General features: G+C 31.2%; 3 protein-coding genes across 10 annotated transcripts; all 3 read right to left on the reverse strand.

The window, feature by feature from the left end:
* Positions 1–162: 162 nt before the first annotated feature.
* On the reverse strand, positions 163–1,271 carry LOC132909210 (uncharacterized). The gene has a single exon (XM_060963892.1). The coding sequence runs from the start codon at positions 804–806 to the stop codon at positions 312–314; it is 495 nt and encodes a 164-aa protein (XP_060819875.1). The 5' UTR covers positions 807–1,271; the 3' UTR covers positions 163–311.
* Positions 1,272–1,454: 183 nt separating this feature from the next.
* LOC132909185 (dynein axonemal assembly factor 4-like) lies at positions 1,455–7,679 on the reverse strand. Its single transcript, XM_060963854.1, has 8 exons — positions 7,409–7,679; positions 7,098–7,335; positions 6,826–7,024; positions 6,228–6,729; positions 6,053–6,153; positions 5,829–5,982; positions 5,551–5,760; positions 1,455–4,998 (listed from the first exon to the last, which is right to left on the reverse strand). Exons 1-7 carry the CDS (start codon positions 7,670–7,672, stop codon positions 5,554–5,556), a joined length of 1,665 nt encoding a protein of 554 aa, XP_060819837.1. The 5' UTR covers positions 7,673–7,679; the 3' UTR covers positions 1,455–4,998; positions 5,551–5,553.
* A 137-nt stretch (positions 7,680–7,816) lies between these two features.
* On the reverse strand, positions 7,817–21,648 carry LOC132909168 (uncharacterized). Of its 8 annotated transcripts, none has more exons than XM_060963816.1 (19): positions 21,236–21,648; positions 19,525–19,623; positions 19,117–19,391; positions 17,571–19,030; positions 15,187–16,474; positions 14,884–14,904; positions 14,562–14,786; positions 14,208–14,394; positions 13,867–14,130; positions 13,428–13,783; positions 12,954–13,209; positions 12,425–12,478; positions 11,844–12,149; positions 11,383–11,769; positions 11,055–11,316; positions 10,764–10,976; positions 10,538–10,678; positions 10,305–10,411; positions 7,817–10,213 (listed from the first exon to the last, which is right to left on the reverse strand). In XM_060963816.1, exons 3-19 carry the CDS (start codon positions 19,377–19,379, stop codon positions 9,962–9,964), a joined length of 6,042 nt encoding a protein of 2,013 aa, XP_060819799.1. In that variant the 5' UTR covers positions 19,380–19,391; positions 19,525–19,623; positions 21,236–21,648; the 3' UTR covers positions 7,817–9,961. The 8 variants fall into 8 exon arrangements, with proteins under 8 accessions (XP_060819799.1, XP_060819796.1, XP_060819797.1 ...); XM_060963813.1 differs by having other exon boundaries at positions 12,954–13,176; positions 17,469–19,030; XM_060963814.1 differs by having other exon boundaries at positions 10,305–10,363; positions 17,469–19,030.
* Between the last annotated feature and the right edge of the window lie 114 nt (positions 21,649–21,762).

The following is a 21,762-nucleotide window of genomic DNA, read 5'->3' on the forward strand; positions in this document are numbered from 1 at the left end:
TTTCTTGTAAAACAGGTGTCCATCAACTATTCTATGATAATTTGATGTTGGAGAGACAATCATCACGTTGTTGGGCTTTATGCCAAGTTTCTGTGCATATAGCATCAGACACGCTTACACTAAACGTTTCCGAACTAAACCGGTAAATTAAAGTAAACTAACTCAAGCAAAATAAAAACTTTAACATCCTTAATTACATATTTTGATTCATTAACAATCTTTCCTATAAATCAATACTGTGTGTTATATTTACAATTTGTTATGCAAAAGGCACTTATTTTGAAACGTTTCCCTTTAGTCTATCTGATCAATTAATTTGAAATTAAAGTTACGTTAGGCTGCTGATGCTCTAGTCGATACCGATCACTGATTCTGGTTATTTCACAGGAACATTGACCATGCTGTTCCACGCTGATCCATTGTCGTCTGTTATTAGTCCTGTTATTAGTTTCGTAACTCATTACCTCAATTTCAATCTCTTCATAATAGATCGCTGATTGTACAGGTAGACAACTCATATCTGAATTCATGCAGCATCCGGAGTGTCCGTCACATCGCTTTACGACAATATAAACAGGCTGAATGGTACTCTCCCCAGGATTCTGATGCACGTTTTGCATCAAATCTCTCAGATGGTACGCTCGAGATTGTGGTTTTTTACAAACAAACATGCTGGACGTTTTCACTGCTTCAGATAAAGTAATCCTATTGCTATTTACCGTCGTTGATCGCACCATGTTGTCCAAAGCCAATAGGATGAGTATCATTAACTCCAATAGGAAAGTCCTCAATGATCTATTTCTCATGCCTCGTATCTGTTAATTTATACTATAATTCTTATTGAATAATGTATGTTGTATCACTATGATTATCTTTACACACACAGTTTGGACAAATTGAAAGATTCAATTTGAATCTCACTGAAGATCACGTTCATAAATTCAAATTTTACGGCGCGATACTTGGTAAACACGTTTGAGATGTGCCTTCTCTAGCCAAATTACATGAACCACTGATACGTAGTCGTATCAAGAGGCATCCAACTGAGACTTTCCTGCTGCCAGAAGTGTATTTATACATGGAAGAGCTTGCACACACTTCACGCAAGGTATACACGCATCGTTACATTCATGCACACGTAAAATCTGATATCCTACAATTCTGCGGTAACATTTACTCATGCATTCCTTAAACCACTCAAAATATCCCGATGCATGGGAATTGTCACACTTTCTATCGTATGCGTCATGGATTCCATCCTGGAATATGCCTTAAAGCTTAATACAGTGATGTTAAATTTTTAAAATACTATAATACACAATAATGTAATAAACAGTAAGATCATCATTTTATAAATATTTTTCAATTTAACATATTCTTCATACGTAAATTCACACAATAAACTCTTATAATTTGCTACTCTCTTCGACATATTTGTCAATGCGATCGACTAACTTTCCGATAAGAGGATGTACGCGCTTATATCAAAGTCGAACTTCGACTTTTCTTTTATTGGTATGTTGCTTGAGCAAGCTATCACTCATATACATATGAAACTTTTAATACATATTCAACAAATTCATTTCGGACAAGTTATTCATAACTCAATGGACAATCAATGATGTAAGTAAGATTGTAATAATTGCGGGAATCATTTTTTTTTATTGAAGTTTATAAAGATGTGGTAAGCTTCTACTTATAAGTAAAATTGACTCATATTAATATGATTCATTGAAAGTAGAATACAATAAATAATTGAGAAATATGCGGTTGTGTTACATCTTCCTATCTTCTACTTCCTACTATTTTCCTCATTATTTCATAAAAAAATCTTCAGTCGATATATTAAAGTCAGGTTGTAAACTATGGTTCTGAGATTTTAAGGAACATTAACTTCTCTTATAATTTGAGAATTTCTCACAAACAAAATTGCTAGAATGATGTTTTACGGTCGAATATTTGTTACAAAGGAAGAATTAAAGTGGTCATTTTCTTGCGACGACCCCTTTGAAATATAGTTTTAAGCTGTTGGTGCAAGGTATGTCCAAGATATGCGATGCACTCAACTGTATAAATATTTGCTTATTCTTGAAATTTCTTTGAATTTATAAAATATATTTTTTATTTATCTATCTTGATCTTCATTTTTTATTAAAAAAATAATAATACACAAAAAATTGAGATAAATTTTATATCTTGATTCTAATAAAACAGGCGAAGTATTCAAAATTACTCTCGATGAGAATGTATTAGCTATTTCCTCTTTCATAAAATATATTCTGCATTATCCAATCCATTAGATATATTTCTTGTGTAAATTTCGTTTATGTACATTTCGTCCGTAAAAATATAATTATGCTGATTGCAATGAACAGAACAGATTAAATAAAACAAATTTTCTCATGCTTTTCCGCATGAGATCTATTCGTATATATAAATATGTAACTGTTATTTAGGTATTTATTTATTCTCGCAAAGTTACGCGATTATTTTACCATTCGTTATATTATATAAAGATATAGATCAATATGATAATTAAATTCAATCGACTATACATACTGTTCCATTTACACACGTGAAGAGTAATACATTGACTTTGCAATTATTTTCAATAAAGTCTTATCTCTGGACTATGTTTGATAAAAGAACAGTGATACTAAGAATAGAAACGCAATAGAGATACAAAGAATAGAAAAGAGACGAAAAATTTGTTTGATTGAATAAAATTTTTATGAAATCAGAAACTATTTAATCTTCAAATATAAGCACTACACCGAGTACATTTACTTTCTGATCGCGGATGTAAGTACATGAATCATCGGCTAACCATTATTTCAAATTTCCAAATGATTACTTGTAAGAGAGTAGAAATTCATTTGTATCTTATTTTGACAATTCGCCATACAATTAATTTTCTCCCAATTTTCTGTTTTATATTTTGTAAAAGCCTCTTATATGTCCTCATCTTATTCTTCCTAATAATTGCTTTTTATTCATATTTTTATTCATTAATCTATTTACTAGTACAGAAAGAACATCTTTCTTAAGAGGTAATAATGTATTTACTACGACATTATAATTTCAGTTATGAGAGATATGATTAATAGTAAAATTGTAGGTGTGACGATTAGTAATTTCACGGATTCATTTGACGTAACGGATAGCTCTCATAGTACAAATAAAAATAAAATATATAATGAACGTGTTAGTGCTAGAAGTCACGTAATTCAACAAATATCAATTCTTAAATCAGATTAAAAATAATCAACTAGGAAATTTTGATTACGTAAGGAGAAAATAAGAATAAAGGAACTAAAACAAACTATTTTTTTAAAAAGCACAATAAAATTTCTAATAATGCGATTTCTTAAAATCTAGTAGATAGATGTCTTCAATGACCAAGGCTATTAACCGATACACCTACACACAAAATTCCATTAACGGTTCATAGATTCGTAACTTCGCATACCATTGAGTCAGTTCCATGAATAGCTATTAATGGATATTCGTAACATGAGTTTCGATTTGTGCAACCGATGATCACTCTCACCTTCCATATAAAAAATTTTCACAAACAGATATATTATTCATTTGATAAATGGCAACATAAAAAATTATCTTTTACTATTTATACATCGTGTAAAAATGAAAAGAATGTCATGAGTAAATTTTGCAATCAGACACTTCACAGACGGTTACAATGACTCACTGCAACCTGTCGCATCATATAACACTGGAGACCAGAGAGGGTCGAGATACTTCATGCCATGCCGCTATATTAAATAGTTTCTTTAACTTAATTATACAGATCTGCTAACATCTAATCGTTCCTCTGAATAAAAATTAAAGATACAAATATTTATGTGAATTATTACTTTCGTAATAACGATTAAATATTAGATCTAAATTGTCTTTTTTTAATTTTTAAAATAATTCATAAATTTTTTAATAAAGTAAGTCAGTGAAAATGAAGTCACTGAGACTTCCATAAGGATTATTTGAGAGCAAGAAAGATTGAACAGAATGCATCCGATGTACGAAAAACAGTGCTTGGGATGCAACCGGTACCTACACGAAGAAGAAAATCAGAGGGTAGATGATAATTTGACTGATGACTGGTAGAAATTTGTCAGATTCAAAGTATGAAAAGGAAAAGGAAATATGATGAAAGGAGAAAATGAGAGAAAGACGAGGCAATTGATGAAGAAAGGATGATTAGTCACGCGACGTAACATGGTCCCAGTTCGAACGGGAGGCAGGACCCACTAGTTGTAATTATAGTTATCTTTGCGATGTTCTCGGAACGCTTTGCTTCAAGTCCTCCTCGAGCTTACCGAGAAATGAGAGAGAGAGAGAGAGAGATGGTGCGAATCGCCGTAGGACGAGACCAAACAATACGGCCAAAGGTAGATCAACGAAGAAAGATGATGAGAAATCGGAAAAAGAGGGGAGGCAGAGGGCATCGGGCCGAGGATGAAAGTTACATATATATATAGCAGGAGAAAGAATTCAGATCACAGAAGAGTAGTCACAGTTCTCGACCCGGACAATTGCGAGTGAAATCAATCAGGACGTGTTGATTTTCAATTAAAGTAAAATTCTTCTTCACCAAAATCTCATTTAATACTAAGAAAGAACTGAAAATATGAGAAACTATATTTTACTATTTATTTCTATCCATCTTGCCTTTGCTACAATTGGCAGACATCATAGGTAAATTATATTATATCTATATATAAACTCAAAACGTATATTGGTCACGTGGCTTTGACAGATCGATTAAAATAATGGACTTGATTTTCAGAGATAGCGGATTTCTGAATCACGTGCAACTAGTGCATGAATTTCGGTGTTCCATGCCACAACCGAGAGCTATACCAGTGGCAGAACTTCTAACTGTCGGCCCTAGCCCGGACGAAGTATTTTATCCTGCCTCTACCGTTTTGACACGTTGCAAAGGAGCCGGATGTTGCCCGGATCCCAAACAGATTTGTGCACCTATCGAAACCAGAAACGTCAGTCTTGTTTTCATGGTGAAACACACGATTGACCGACAACGTGACAGGCATCATGAAGTGATACATGCTTTGGAACATACAAAATGTGGGTGTGTCCATAAAAGAATGATAAAATTTGATTAATTCATTCTATTGAAATTTTTTCTTAAAACAGCAATGAAAAATACTTATGCATTGTTATAAGAATATTATAAGTAGTTACTTAGTTACTCGTTAAAAAATTGAAATATACCAAAATATTTATAATCGCGCGATTAAATAACATTACATAATTAATTTTAATATAGGATAAGTTCCTCGATTTAATCACTCTTCAGGATTGTTGACTGTGATATTTTTATAACATAATATAAAGCACTATATGTTTTTTTTATAACACATTAATAAATGTTTTTGAATAATATATTTTTTCATATTTAATTCCTTCTCAAACACCTTTTGTTTTTACGATGCTTCGTTCCAAAAATAATAAAAACGAATAAAATTCTACCAGCTTTTTCAATTAGTCAAATAATCTAGTTCACCTACTTACTTATTAGTCTTTTACGTCGAAGTATTGTTTCGCGGCCAACACGTCACGTTTTATACTTTCATTGTTTGGTGTCAATTCTAAAGCAGCTTCTAGTTCAGGAATACCATGCTGAGGCGCAGACAATTTACAGAGGGCTGCGCCTCGTCGAGCGTGACACCTGGCCCTTGACTCTCGATTGCTTTCGCATTTCGGTTCCATTAGTTCTAGTGCCTGAAAGATAAAATGAAAGTTTCAATTTATTTTTACAAGTTGAACAAATTACAATTTCAACGACTTACTTTAGAACAGTCTTCTATACATCTATAATAATTCCCTAATGCATAATGTGCTGCTGATCTATTCACATAGAGAGATGCCATTTTATCACTAATCTTAATGCCACATGTGTAAGCACTTATGGCCGCCAGATAATTTCCAACTTTGAAGAAATCACTAAAAAATAATGATAAATAATTTGTTATCATATAATTAATATAAGGCTTTATCAAAGTATTAAACGTACTCTCCTTTATCTTTTAACCATTGCGGATCTCGTTCTTCCTGTCGAAGATCTTCCGCGTTAAAACCAATTTTGCGTCTTGCTTCTACTTGTTTTTGCAACCACTGTAATTCGATCAATATTAATATGACTTTTTTCTACAGTAATTTTAATGGTCAGAAATATAAAAAAATAATACTTCTTGTTCTTCAACGTGAGAGCTTTCCCTAGCCGGTGTTGGGAACTTCCGTTCCGAAAATGTTACGTTAATTGTACCTGTTTTTCTTGGTAATGGTACTGATTTTGAAGGTTCTTCGAATATGTTATTTTTTTTCAAAATTTTACCTTGTATCGCAGCTTCTACAGCTTCTAATCCTGGTCTTCTCTTTTGCTGTTTCTCATAAACATTACTTAAATCTTTTTTATTTGTCGCTTTTACTATATCCGAATCTGAATCAGAATCTTGAGAACAACTGGTATTGTTTTTGTTAATAAGAGAGTCATCTCTCTTCTCAGATACCTCTATTTGAAGATTACTCTCTTGATTTATATTTACCGATTCTACTTCTATAACCTTCTGATTGTCGACAGCTTTAGATTTAAATTCTTTTATAGTGCTACTACCGTTAAATATTTCTTCCTCGGTCATCGGGCGAGATTTTAACACATTATCATTGTCTTTAAACCATTTTAGTGGCGGTCTTGTAAAAATGATATAAAAAGAGATTATTAATTACATTAAAAAATAAAGAAAAAATTTATGATATAAGAAAAAATATTTAAATTCTGGTACATACTTGTAAGCTTTTCTATTTTCTTGTACTTCTCCTTCAACATTAGAAAGAAATGGTAGTTCAGCTTTCGATCTCCAGTCTTCAAATTCCTGCATAGCTTCTCTACGGTGTGCGTCCCGTATCGCATCTATTTTATTCAGTGTAGCTGTATTGACACTGATTTGCTCTTTCACTGCTTCCTTTTGTAAATATTGACGCTTTTCTGAAGGAAGTTATGAATCATTGGAAAATATATAAGTTATAAATTGTAACATTATTTACAATTCTCTACATACCACTCTTAAGTTTCATATTTTCTTCAGCCAGTTTCTGAGCATGTTCTAAAGCTTGAGTACGGCAATCTCGTTTAAAATCATTGTTAATATCTTGCACCTCGAGAGTAGGCCATTCCAAATTAGTGTTTGTTTTATGCAAAGCAACTATTGCTTCTTCTTCCGTCAAAGTACATTTACTTTCTTTTTCAACAACATTAGCCCAAAGAAATAATTCTAATATGAATGGTGGAAAACTGATCTGTTATCGAATTAAATATCGTATGTTATTTATATACATTTAAAGATTTAACTTTAGGAATTAAACTTTATACCTTTACGTAATTATCTATTACGAATAAGTCAACTTTTTTTGGATGGCCTTTCAAAGGTACATTCAATATAACAAATTCTGAAGTTTGACGCCAAGAATAGTCTTTAATAACTATAGCTGGCATTTTCTTCTTCAACGCAATGTCCCATTGCATGTAATTCTCGCTATCGAAGCGATGTAGATTATCGATCAAACATTTTGCGATATACAGCGCTTTGTTTGTATACGAATAGTGGGTGGTGAATACGAATGAATATACCAACATGCAGGATTCTGTTTCTATATTTATTATTCATTTTCGTACATAAAAAATTTAATAATACAATAAGTACATATGTAATATATGTTACAAGTATCGAATATATTTTCAATACTTCATTTATCAGGTAAAAGGAACAAACTACGAATGTATAGTATGAATTATTTTTAATTAAAACGTTTAAGAGTATTTGTTGACAATACTTTTTATAGACATTATTAAAAAGTTGCCATGTATGCAACTGACATTCTGTGTCTTTATCCATGGAACTATAATTTTCTCTCTTATGAGCAATACTTGAAAATTATCGAAAATGTATGAAAACATTCAGATATTATATAGCTCTATAGAGGAGTACAAGTTTTGGTTCTACAATTACTTTTGGACAAATGGCATTTCATTACGTCATACCTAAGCCATTGCTCGAAAATCAACTATAAAAACTTATTGTAAATCAGTCGGTTTTTATCAAACATCTGCTCCTACCAAATCACAATAGTTATTTAAAAACGAATTGCAGGACGTTCCAATTCATGAAAATTTTTAATTCATTAAACACACTTATATCTCGAAACATATTAATGATTACCCTGAGACGCAAGAATGTTATATGTATTGATACTTTTAACGAGTTCCCACATTTCGTTGTACATAACGACAAAAGTAATAATAATTGCTTTTGAAATATTGTGATACATAATATTATTAGAAAATGGAGGACCTTTGATAAACGCTTAAGTTAGGAAATTAAAGACTATTTTTTATAAAGATATTATGACACTACGGTTATGCCTCTTACACGCCTTATATCATAATCATTTTTGTAGATTACAGTATTAGTGATCGTTCACTGCATAATATGTACAGTATATGTATCAATGCTAAATACTTTGTTCGTTTAATTGTTTTATGTAAAAGAAATTATTCTTTTTCAAAAGAAAAACATTGTACATTAAGAATGGTATAAAGGTGGAACAAAGTACTTAACACTGTACAAAACTTAATGCTATTATAAATAGGTATACGTACAATAAAGTACGTTTGTCTATATTGTACCCAAGCGAGTCCCGTAATCATTTGAACAAACATTTAGAATGAACTTTTGTTAGGATACTAGTTTAGTATTAACATATATTACTTAATACCTAATGTATCCGTACAACATTCACGCATACATAGGGACGTCGCCCAAAGTATAAGAGCTCCTGTGGTTTCTTTTTACTTATATATGTTGATAAAGGTAAAATTATAAAGTATCGCATATGTGGAATGTCTGAAGTATATAAAACGCTAAAGAAATTCATCACATAATTTAAGAATTAATAAGATGGACGTTGTGCGGATCTCTAGTGCATAATTCACAGATTAAATACAATAATACAAACGTTGTTACGATTAAAAGGAAGAAAAGTTTTAATACAAATATGCTAGCATGATAGAAATTCATTAACACTTCATTCGATTTGCTAATTTGAGAGAATTTGCTAATTATGTAAAATATAAACTGAGCAAATTTAGACGGAATAAATATAGATAAATGAAATTATTTTATGATTTGATCAATCTACAGTGGAATTTAACACAGTAACACATACTGTATTGGCAATTACAAATTCGTTGATATTTCATGATGTACATATAGTAAAGGACAGTCACTTCTCTTCTAACAATAGTTACACTCTAGGACTCTATTTTACTAATATTTATATTATTCATTATGAAAAGTTGTTACACAATTGATAGTAAAAATAAATACAGAAACGATATATTCTAGTAACATGAAACTTATGTTTCTCTACAAAACTATACTTACAATTATAAAAAAAATGTTAGCTAATTAAATTTTTATTACAATTTATCTAAATGGCTTGAATTTTATACATACATATCGCATGCATACATCTGGCATAGTAGGCATGCTTTTACATTCATACACATTCTCTTCCTCGAAATATATTTATTGTTATTTTATAAATAATAGCTAGTACAAATACTATAAGGACAGCATGAATGTGAACCAACTTGAATATAAAGTTATAAATAAATGCAAAAATCTGAAGTTAAAAAATTTATAAATAATAAAATTTAAAAATTTCGGATATGAAGAAGTCCGATTGAGAACATTTAGAACTGTGTGTGTGACTGTTTATATGTACTAGAGAATTAAATACAGACGGAAGAAGTGAAAATTACGATCACTGGAATATCGTACACAAAATTTGAATATGTCACCGACTTTTTGTGCAAAGTTATTGAATTTTATATGGGACATAAGTACATTAATGTACGCACAAACTATTTTTTTCGTGCAGCTTTTTCTGCTTTTCGTCGCATTCGTTCTATTTCTTTCCTCTCCTTGCGTTCTCGATCTGCTTGTGCTCTAAGTTCTTTCAATTTGCGTTTCAAATGAGATTTTTCATCTCCACAAATGCCAAAAGCTTTGAGGTCACGAGACTCAAATCGTAAAAGGTTTCCACCATTAATTCCAGTTTCCAAAAAGCGCGGCGCATAACGTTCCAAACCAATTCCTGATAACCACTGACAAACCTAATACCAATTTTCAAATTACAAATCCAATATTTTGCAATAAATCTATAGTCTTTAGTAAAAACATTTCTTTAAATAGATATATACTTACTTGTTCTTTGGACCAATCGGTAACTGGTGCATTCTGCCAAAAGTGAGACTTCTTGTCACCTAAACCAAAGTCGCTTGGATGAGGAGGCAACCAAACTTCACTCGTATCTAAATCCATAATATTTACACACGGGAGGGGTAAAATTATGAAAAACAAAGTATATAAAAGAAAAAAAGAAGGGATCAAGAATCAATCATTCACTGCTTGCATCGTGTTACGAATACCAAAAATACCTGTTTTAGACGGACTAGGGTCAACAGCAGGTGGGCTCACTGATCCACCAGAAGACAGACTAGAAGGTGAACTACCTGGATGATGCCAAGGTGTGGAACCACTACCAATTAAATTTGATGAAGGGATGGTGGCCTTTTTTACTGTACAGATAAACAAGTCATTATACAAAAAAGGAGCTACTATCTTTGAGACACTCTTTTTTAGTTACATGATAAGATACATTACCTCTTTGATTAGCCTCGCTTACAGCTTGTCGTATTTCTTCTACTAAATGATGAGTAACTAAAGCTGGATCGCTAGAATGTGGATTATTTAAGTCACTAAAATCCCCAGAACTTTCTCTTGACGAAGACATGTCGTTTCCACCAAGTCGTCTCTCTCTTTCTGCTAAAACTTGTTTTAACTGTTCTGCAAATGATGCTGGCGGCCCGGTTAGATCTATGTATAAAGAATCGATAAGTATTGTATATTTAAAGTTTTACAAAGATTTTACAAAGAGAATAACAGAAAAACTACTTTTTTGAGATTGTGGCCAACTTTGTTCTGTCATAGCTCTGACTTGTGAACTAATAGTGCTATGTTGTCGAATTGCTGTCGGATGTGTAGGTTCCACGTGTTTACTTTTCAATGAACTAATTGAAGAACTACTGGAATAGGAACTCAAATTTGATTGCTTTGATGTTAAGTCATTTGGCGATCTGCTGCTTGTGTCCTGAGAAAGTAATTTAGAAGATGAATCCTCATCAGTATTGTCACCTGATTCGTCTAAACCATAATCCTGAAATATAAAATGATTAAATAAACATTTCGTTCCCGAATTTAGTAATTGTGACTATATACTTACAGAACTGCTGTTGCTAAGGCCACCAGAACGTTTAGGAAGTTGTCGATTTGCAAGTCCTCCTCTACTGGCAAGTTCAGCTTTACTTTTCCCAGCAGAATTATCAAGAAGTCGATGTGCAGGTACTGCTCGATCTAACTCTTCTTTGACTGGCAATGGGAGCGGTAGTTTTCTTTCGACCGTTGCTGTTTTATCACCATCATCCGGACTACTCAAATCTGATGTTTCAGTATCTGAAAGTTGACAACTAGTTGATGAGGGAGGAGGAGGTAATTGACGTCGCGATAACTGTGGCGTAACAATCCTAGCCGTAGTTCCATCATAAGGCAATCTCACTGGTAAACCAAACCTTCTTTGTGTTTCTGTTAATTCTACTTCCAATGTGATTACCTATAATTATTTATAATTAATTTTTTGCTACATATATATTGTTTTCATTTCTTTTACGATAACTGATAACATACCCTATCTTTCAAACTTTTAACAAGAGCGTTATACTCCGTATCTTTCTCTTGTAGTAACTGTTGGTAAAATTCATCTCTAGCAGCAATATCTGTGCGTAATTCGCGAGCTGCTCTCCTAGCTCGGGCATATTTTTGTTGTAAAGCAGCATTTTGTGCTGTTGCCTGAGAAAGCATTTCTCGTGCCGCTATTAAATCCTGTCTAGCAGTACCCAAGGCTCTTTCAGATTCATGAAGTCGTAAACCAGATTCACGCAATTTTGCTGCATATTCTTCACTGCCGGCTCCACTGTTTTCTAAGTCTACAAGCTATAAATAAAACATTTCAAGTAAAATTTTTTGCAAATATATATACAAAATACATGTATAGATTAATATTCCTTCAGTAAACCGTTTTATAATCCTTTATGTTAATTATGATAGCAAATCAAAACATAGAAGCTATATGAAATGGTAAAAACTGAACAAACTCATAAAAATACACACTAAGCTATACACAAATTGATAAGTATAAGCATGTGGCATACAAGCAAAATGCATCAACACACAAGAATGACATAAAATTGTTTATCCTATGACATTACCTTAGCTTTGAGTTTTTCCACCTCTCCATCTGCTAATGCTAGTTTATACTGACTCTGCAAGCAGTGAACAACGAACACAGTGCATAAGCAACACCAAAATATATTCACGCTTATAAAACCTATGAGGAAGTGCTTATGGTGTATATAAGATAGCAATATAAACAACATATATACATATATGTACAATAGATTATAATGCACATGTTCATACAAATTTATATATTGCATTCTATACAGCAATGTTTTACATAAAATTGATAAAAACAAACACAAAACTGAATATTTTGTGCAATAATAAAATAATACAAAATATAGTTTGATATAAAAATTATAAAATTTCTAATTTAAATTATCTTTTAAAGACAATGAGACCATAATATGTATTTCTCATTAACTATATGCTTGAAGAGAATATAAAAAAACTTATAGATGAAAGCTATTATAACTAAATTATTATACACATAAAATAATGCAAATTACATATGTTTTATACTACGTATTTCTTTTCTTATTAACAAAAAAATAATACCTCTTGTAAAAGCAGTCTTAAACTGTCAACATCGTTTTGTGTTGTAGCAGATGTATGTGGTGGCATTGATGAACTGATGATAGGGGATCTACTCCGACCGGAAGAAGATAAATAATTTTCTATGGGACTTTGAGGAGGTTCCCCTTCTGAACATGATGACATGGCTGGAGAACCTGGTATTCCTCCCATTCCTCCAACAGAAATGTCTTCACTACCTCGTTGGCTATCGGGTGAAGCATCCGAAAAATTAAGTTTTCTGTAGAAATTTACTTATTTTAAAATCTCTTAGATAGCTTTATGAAGTTTTTAATTGGTTGAAAATTGATTTCCCTCAGAACTTCAAGAGGCTTCGAGCTGTCATTGAAGTGGCCGCAATTTTCGTCATAAACATTAGCGAGCAAGGATAAGCCATCATTGGGAAATCATTTTTAAAGAATATAAAAATTTGTTGGTTGTAAATTAATTGATTGATACCTTGCAGAATTGGCTTGTTGTTCTCTTTCTTTATCTGCTTGGAGGCTTTGTCGAATTAACATAGCTACTTCTGAATTTGGATCACGTTCTCTACCAATTACAAAACGTACAAGACCTGAAGTATTACGAAGGACACTAGCTGCATATGCTTGTGTTACTCCAACTAGAGATTTCCCGTCTACTTCAACGATTTGATCGTTTACTTGTATTCTGCCTTCTCGAGCAGCTGCGCCTTTCTCTGTGATTGTTTTGACAAATATACCTAATTTTTCTAGACCTGCATCCGCACCGACACCCATTCCAATAATACTTAAACCAAGACCTTCTGGTCCTTTCATAAGTTCCACTGGAAATACCTAATAAATTTGTTGTTTGTGTTACATGTACATACAAAATAAAACATGCACCATCGTTCAATATTGATTTTAAACAATATTACCTCCATTTTTTCAACTCGCTTCTCAAGTTCATACTCTGCACTGGCAGCAACGGGATCTACATCCTCGTTTCGTCGATCGTACTCATTTACTGAATGTGTTGAATAAACTCTCATTGGTTTCGTATCAAATGAAACTTTAGACATTTTTTTAATTGGTATATTTGTTGGATAATCATCTTTTTCGTCATCTGATTCTGGTATCCCTGCGACTTCCATCCAAAAATGACCATCCTCAAAATAGTGTACACCATTTTCCACCAATACCTAAATAAACATAATACTTAATTATGACTTATTCTTAAATTATATTTAATAAACATATGTTTCATCTATGATCTTACTACTTTGCCGGGTGTCGGTGGAACATATTCATCTTGATGTTCCGTTTCTGTATCATCATTAATTTCGTAAGTATCGTTTAAGCTATTAACGGAACCAAGTAAACCACTTTCACTACCCGTTACAGAACCCACTTGACTCTCCGTCAACGAGTCTATTGTTAAATCGCTACGTGATCTATGGGACAAACTAAAAATTCATAAAAATTTAGTATTTTTTAATGAAAAATCGTTATAATTTTATACTAAATCATGTCACTGCGTGCTATTAATAAAAGTAACTAAAATCAATACATAGCATTAGCTGCAAAATAGTTTTATAAAACATAAAAAACATAAAAGACCAAACTGATTCACCTATAATCATTAGTGGTGCTATTTATAAGACTGGTATCAGGAGCAGACAAGACATCAGAAAGCCAATCTGGTGTATTATCTTGATCATCCCTTTCCCTCTCTTTGTCCATTTCTCTATTTTTATCAATAGAATTTTCTTCACTTACAACTTCAGCATGCGTAGTTGGTGATAATAATCTTGCTATCTCTTGAGCTTCCTCATCCGACAATAAAGCTGATCCTTGTCTAATTGAGTATTCATATGATTCACGATGCTTTTTTTATAATTTAATATCATGATCAATGAACTAAACATTTAACCAGACAATAATAATTAACTCACCTTATCTTTTTTTCTAGGATGCTGTGTTTCGTCCCAGAACATTATAAGTTTGTTTGAAGTCACATTCAAATAAACATGAATAGAAGAAAATATTAGAATTTAAAATAAGGAAATAAAAGTTATTAAGCTGTTTGCAAGTTGCTATGAAATTATTTGCCATATAACTAGAATTATCATAATGGTAAAATACAGAGATGTATTTAAAGAAATCTATATTGAAATTTTAGTGCACATAATTTTAAATACATTCATTATTATATACAATTTTGTGTATAGTTGTAATTATTTATTCAAGTAACTTACCGAGAACTTAGCAGGTTTTCTGCTTCATCAGCTGTCATAGTATCTGGTGTTACAGGAATTTGATTTGTAATAGCTTTAGAAAGATTTTCTGTAGCAGTATTAGAATCATTCTGTTCCATGACATGTTTCACATCCATTGCTGGTGTATGTTCCAGATTTGTAACAGTTTTAGTATCACTGGAATCACTATCATCATGAACACTATTTTCAGATACAATATGTTCATTTAGTTGTTTCTTTTCTATATGTTGCTGTGCTACAATTGCAGGTGATACATTTTGAGGTATATTAATTTGTTGAACTGTACTCGTAGAAGTATTTTCTTGCAACCTCAACTTTGCTAGTTCAGCTTTTTGTTTCTCTTGTTCCCATGTTGTTTGTGGTTGATCTAATTGTTCTATACTTCTATTTAGAATATTGCTTATTGTTTGGGAATTGGATTTAGATGATGATACTGTATCTCCTGCTAATGTTATGAATTCTTTTTTATTATTCGTTTTTGACATAAATTTGAGCGTATTTTCTGAATGTGCAGCATCATCTAATTCTGCTTCTTTGTTAATCGATTTTTCTGGTGAATTATCAGCACTCTGAACACTTGGAACTATTGAGCATTGATTTGTGTTTAAATAATCTTTTTCTATTTGATCTACTTTATTATCCACTTCGACAAAACTTGACCGTTTTCCAGATACTTCTTCTTTATTTTTTGCTAGTTTTTCTCGTACAGAGATCTTAATTTGATCATTTTTGGCATTAGATACTGTTTTCTGACATACTGTTTCAGAAAATGTATGCCTTTCATTGGCAATATTTGATTTTGACTTATTATCTAAGACTACATTTTGATTTCCTTCTGTAATCGTTGAATTTATTCGTACATGATCTTGATTACTATCTTGAGATATCTTATTATGGCAACTTTTTGTTGAATCAGTTTTTATTAAAGCATTTTCTTCTACATTTGTGTTTACTTGTGGCTTATCTTCATCGTTTTGGGTAGAAACTTCTTGATTTTGTTGCATTTTCTTTACATATGGCGAAGGTATTGGTATATCCTTATGTTCTAAAGGTGGGTATTCTTGATCTGAACTAACAACGGATGGTGGTCGTTGTCCCAGACCAGCAGCTTGAAGATCGACGCGTACATGAGATCGCCGAATAACTGTCGTAGTATCTGACTCATTGAATTTTGAATTTTTTTCTAAACTGTCCTTTTCAGCAATGGATTCTGTATATGCTGCAGGCTTTTCTTGTTCTTCATGTTGCAAATCATAACTGTTACGTCCTTAAATATCAAAATATCATTTATTGTTATTTATAATAAAAAATTTACATGCTATGCGTAAATATATGTATATCATCAATTTATAAGAGAAGATGTGAAATACCTCGGCAATCAATGCAAAGTAGTCGTAGACACATGGTACTTGTATTTCTTTTATGTATAAAATAGTAAACAATTTATAGAATTGTAAAGTCACATGCACAATAAAAACACTGGTATTAACGTTTTTTTAAACTACAACCATAACTTTGAATGTTTTAAAATTTCTCCTAACATATAATGTTTGATAAAAATGTGTTGGATATGATGGATAAAATGACACACATATTTTACATAAAGGATTCAGGAAATATTTAAAAGAAAAAGCAATTTTGTATATAAAATTATATAAAATTGATATTACTATTTCTAAAAATTTTTCTAAAAAATATTTTTAAAAACACATTGCAAAAAATTTAACATATTACACAAAAGATAATTTATGCATCACTTATCTTTATGAAAAGTGTAAATCCACTTTTCATAAAGCAGCTACCATAAAAATTATATTAATTTTCAATACAGATTTTTTATAAGCACTGGTAAACAAATTATTAAAATTTGTGAAGTACTTCTCTGAAATAAATGGTGTGAAGTAGAACCAGACAGAAGCAGAACAGAATACACAGATTTCTATAAATAATACTGTTGAACCAGTAGGAGGAACTAAGATCAAGAAGAGAAGGAGAGGGAAGAGAGGGAGAACTTCCTTCTGCACTGTTACTTTTTAGTATTTTGGCACATAGCCACAATAAAATTGCAAAATTTAGATATATTGTAAGATAATTGTTTTATAGTAATTAATAAAATATAAAGTTCACTTATTAAAATATAAAATTTAGTTAAATTTATGTTTATACATATGTATAAAATGTATTTCCTATTATATATGTTTGTATAGGTATGAATTGTGTTATTGTATACGTATGAATCGAATTATTCACATATACTATACCGGCTTGAAATTTTTCTGACATTTCCTTATCTGCCTTCTCCTCTTTACTATCCTTGGAAGGGGAGCTAGGGGAGCTCATACTAGAAGATGCACTATCCGTACCTCCAGAAGGTGGTCTCAATTCCGGATCTGGAGATTTTGACGACTCTATTTTCTTTTCTTCTGTCAGATTATCTTTCTTCCTCACAGTATTTATACATGGTCTGGCCCAGTCTGGTCGTGGATCAGGTCTTACAACTTCATTTTTTGTTTCTGTATCTTCCCTGGCACATTTTAAATCAGTTGCTTTCTTTAAAATTTCATCGTTTTTGGCTAACCATTCATTTCTCCACTCAGAAGTTTTAGGTGGCGAACGTATAACATTTGAAGGATAATTTAAATATTCAGGAGCATCAAGAAGGTCACTATCTTTCCTCGTTTTACTTTCCATTGACATACTAACAATATTTTCTATTGACATACTTCGTGTTGGACTAGACATATCAGAATTTCTTTCATAAGAGGAAATATGTGATTTTGTTTGTGAATAAATATCGATACTTGAACTTGCAAGAGTATTTTTAAGAGGTAATGCACAACTTTCAGAACTATTTCTCGAATGATGCATTGAAGTATTTTTCGATGTATCTGTATTTCGTGAATGCAATTTAACTGCAGTATTCTTTTGCACTACTGCATATTCTGGGATGAACGCATCTTGTGTTTTCTCTACTGTAGGATTTTTTGAAATTTCCCGTTGTTCTTGATTTCTTTGGAAATGTTTATTTTGTACATTTATATTCTTTTGTACAACTGCATATTCAGGTATAGTCGGCGAAGTATCAAAATATTTATTTATGGTAGCATATTCTGGACTACTAGGAATATCTGGTGGAGATATTGCAGCAATACTAGCTGGTCTCTCTTTCTTTGCATTTGAAGTAGAAGAGTTTCTTGTTGGTGGTAATGGCGGAGGTGGTGATATGGCTGACGATCTAACAGAACAAAAGCTTGCAGATCTTGTAGCTGGGTTAGCAGAAATATCTGATGATCTCTTTGACTCAATATCAGTACTTGCAGCATTTTGTACATGTCCTACAGAAGTAGCTTCAACATTCACTTTATTTGCACTCTGATTTAAAGAACTTTGAACCAAAGATCTATTTGGATCTGAATTATATCTACTTGGTCTTGTTTTTGAAAAGTGACTAGTCCAATTTTTTTGTTTTTCAATTAATTCTTTTGAGTTTAATCTCCTCTCTGGTTTCTCTGGTTTCTCTGGCCGATCATCCAAACGATTTTCTTTGCCATAATTTTTGTCAAATTTCCCAAATCCTGCTCGTGATTTATGTTTATCTGGTATATTATCCAAACCATGATTATGACCATTTTCAAAATGTCTTTCAGCATTCAAAGCTGGTACACTTGCACTCCAATTGCTCAAATGATCTCTGGTTCCTGGAGGTGATGGTGATCTAGGACGTGGTGATCGAGCTGGAGATGTACAACCTGAACCAGAATTTGCAGAGCTAGAACGTGATCTCAAACCATGTAAATTACTAGGTTTTGTAATCCTGTCCACCCTACACAGAAAATATACTCTGAAGATAACTGAATAGTATATTATATATTTTATACATTTATTTCCTATTTGCTATTATATACTTACGGTTTATTTGGTTTATTCTCCTCCCCAAGTTTTTCAAAAAGTGCACGTGCATTATTAAAACGGGCTACATGACTCTCAGTCCTAACAACTGTAACTTGTGTAGGAGATTCTTTTAAGGGCACAGCTGGTTCCTTGAAACCATCTGATAGAATATTATTTGTTCTATGGCTTAGATTATCCAATTGTGGTTTTGATTGAAAGATATTTGCAATGGCTGAAACCTTTGAGCCACCAACTCGTTTCTTTTCTTCCACTGTTGCCATGATGTATTTCTCCTAACAGAAAAATGATGTAAAATATTGCGTAATATACATAGCACTCATGAACTGTTCCAATAATTTAAATTCAATAAGTCTCTATAAAACATAAGTTTTAAAAAAATGGATATACATTATATGTTATTACTACCTGCACCTCTTGTATACAAAAGTGATGAATTTTACAATTTGATGTATTTCAGCCCATTGTCATTCATATATTTTTTGTATTTATCATGTTTTTAATGATCTGAAAAAAAAGATATTATACTAATAGGTGTAACATGAAAGTAATTGATTGTACATGATTTAACCCATGAATAAATTTGATACATTATATTTATTTATAAAATTATTTTGTATCTACATCTGAATTTTAGTGTCTCATAAATGTTTATGCAGGTCATTCATTTATCAACTCTCAAGACATGTCTTTGAAGTGCAGAGCATATTCTTTGATAACATTAGTGGAACATTTTATTATGTTACATATTAGATATATTTACTGTGATTGTCTGAAATGATTTAAGTTAGACTTAAATGGAAGGCATAGCATAAAGAGGTGGGGTCTTGTCTGGGCTTCACCCTCCTCCTATTGCCATAGCACACCATGCTCCTGCAATCAATACTTGAATCCTTTCTCTGTAGTTGAAGTATGAAAAGTGGAAGCATTCACATGTTATATTCTTATATTATGTACAGTGCATATAATATATACATCTTTGTAATAATAGGTTAAAGTTAAATGTAGCTTAAAATAAATAATAAAGCTACTGTAGCAAACTTTTTTTCATTTATATAATCTTTTCTATAATATTTTATGTAAAATACTTAAAAATATTATCTTTACTATTTATTCTTCCAATATTTGCTTAATTAAATATAAGTAAATTTAATAAAAAAAATTATGATATAACTGTAATAAATTAATCACAAAATATATAGTGTGATTAACTATTAATCAAAAAATATTTATAAAAAATTATATGGTAATGTTTATTTATTCTCTATTATCTTTTTTATAATATGAATCTGTTATACCCAAACAATTATGTTACATATATTAAAAAAAAGAAAAATAATATAATACTTTATAATTAAAAGAGTTAGCTAATATTATTAAAAGTTATATTGATTATCAGATGATTCATATTCATCAGATAATACAAACATCTATTAACAATAATATAAAATGTTATTGTGAATGAATTATAGAAATAGAAGCAAATTTGCAAATTTTAATTCAATAATTAAGTTAACAAAATTTATATACTAGCTTTATTTAAGTATGAGTTTTTTTGTATGAGTTTTTATTAAATGTTTTAACATGAATGAATTTGCTTGAATTTTTGTTGAGTTCCTCACTTTTCATTTACATACCTAAATAAAGAAAATAAAAATATTTGTGTCATATCACAAATTTTTCAATAATAATTATTACAACAACGTATTCACCTTAAGCTTGAAAATAAACACTAGTAGATAAACGGAACTTTAAATATTATTAAAAAAAAATAAATATATGTTTAAGAGAGAAAAGGAGTTACTCATAATAATTCTGTACGTGTAAAATTTAAAATGTATCTATGGATGTTATAAAATGTGAATAATTCAGTATGAGTAATCAAACAATATTTACAAAAATTCAAGTAAACGTACGTTGTATTTCGCCATTATAAGCTGCCAGACCAGCGAATTTGAGCCTTGTAAAAAATTTACAATAGTAGTTATCATTGAAAAATTCTTTTAATACACAATTTTTTGAATAACTTTCAATTTATAATAAAGTAATGTACTCGCAATCAAATCAAATTACTTTTAAATAAAGTATGACAAATTGTTTATAGAAAGTATAAACTAACCAGAGGTGTCACCATGTGCACGAAACCATTTTCCTTTATAAGATGTATTTTCAGTGTTTTCTATCTTCTTTTTTCTAGTGGCACGGCTTTTTTCTCACATGTGCAAACACGATCGTAAGAATATTGTTTTATCAAATTCTAGGTAAATATGATAAGACTTAACTGTCGACTTTGTTAAGATTGCTTATATTCGTGACAGACGCTTATTCCCAAAAATTTTTTTATTCTCTCATATACAATAATACTTGCACAATAATGATAAACGCGTGAACCGATGTATTACTTTTAATTCTAGTTCCTAAATAGCCACTACTTATTTCTGGCAATGAATTATGATTAATTTTACATCGCGATACACTTTCACAACCGGCTGTAATCTGCCCGTGTCAACAACCCGTGAAAAATGATCCAAGATGGTCGTTATCTCTTTTTAAAGATGGCGACCATGAATGATGCTAGGGATTTTAATTCTAACAAATTTTATGCGGAGAAGGATGTTTTATCCCCTTTCTATGTGTTTTTTACAT

The sequence above is a fragment of the Bombus pascuorum genome, chromosome 7 (genome assembly GCF_905332965.1).
Source record: "Bombus pascuorum chromosome 7, iyBomPasc1.1, whole genome shotgun sequence".
Lineage (NCBI taxonomy): Eukaryota > Metazoa > Arthropoda > Insecta > Hymenoptera > Apidae > Bombus > Bombus pascuorum.

Coding starts and splice junctions, on each gene's coding strand:
- LOC132909210 (XM_060963892.1), bottom strand. CDS start 806: ATGAGAAATAGATCATTGAGGACTTTCCTATTGGAGTTAATGATACTC.
- LOC132909185 (XM_060963854.1), bottom strand. CDS start 7,672: ATGTTGGTATATTCATTCGTATTCACCACCCACTATTCGTATACAAAC. Junction 7,336..7,408: donor TAATAGATAATTACGTAAAG/GTATAAAGTTTA, acceptor ATTCGATAACAG/ATCAGTTTTCCACCATTCAT. Junction 5,761..5,828: donor GTATAGAAGACTGTTCTAAA/GTAAGTCGTTGA, acceptor TTTATCTTTCAG/GCACTAGAACTAATGGAACC.
- LOC132909168 (XM_060963810.1), bottom strand. CDS start 19,379: ATGGCAACAGTGGAAGAAAAGAAACGAGTTGGTGGCTCAAAGGTTTCA. Junction 14,787..14,883: donor ATCCTAGAAAAAAAGATAAG/GTGAGTTAATTA, acceptor ATACTCAATTAG/ACAAGGATCAGCTTTATTGT. Junction 14,395..14,561: donor AGCACCACTAATGATTATAG/GTGAATCAGTTT, acceptor ATGAATTTTTAG/TTTGTCCCATAGATCACGTA.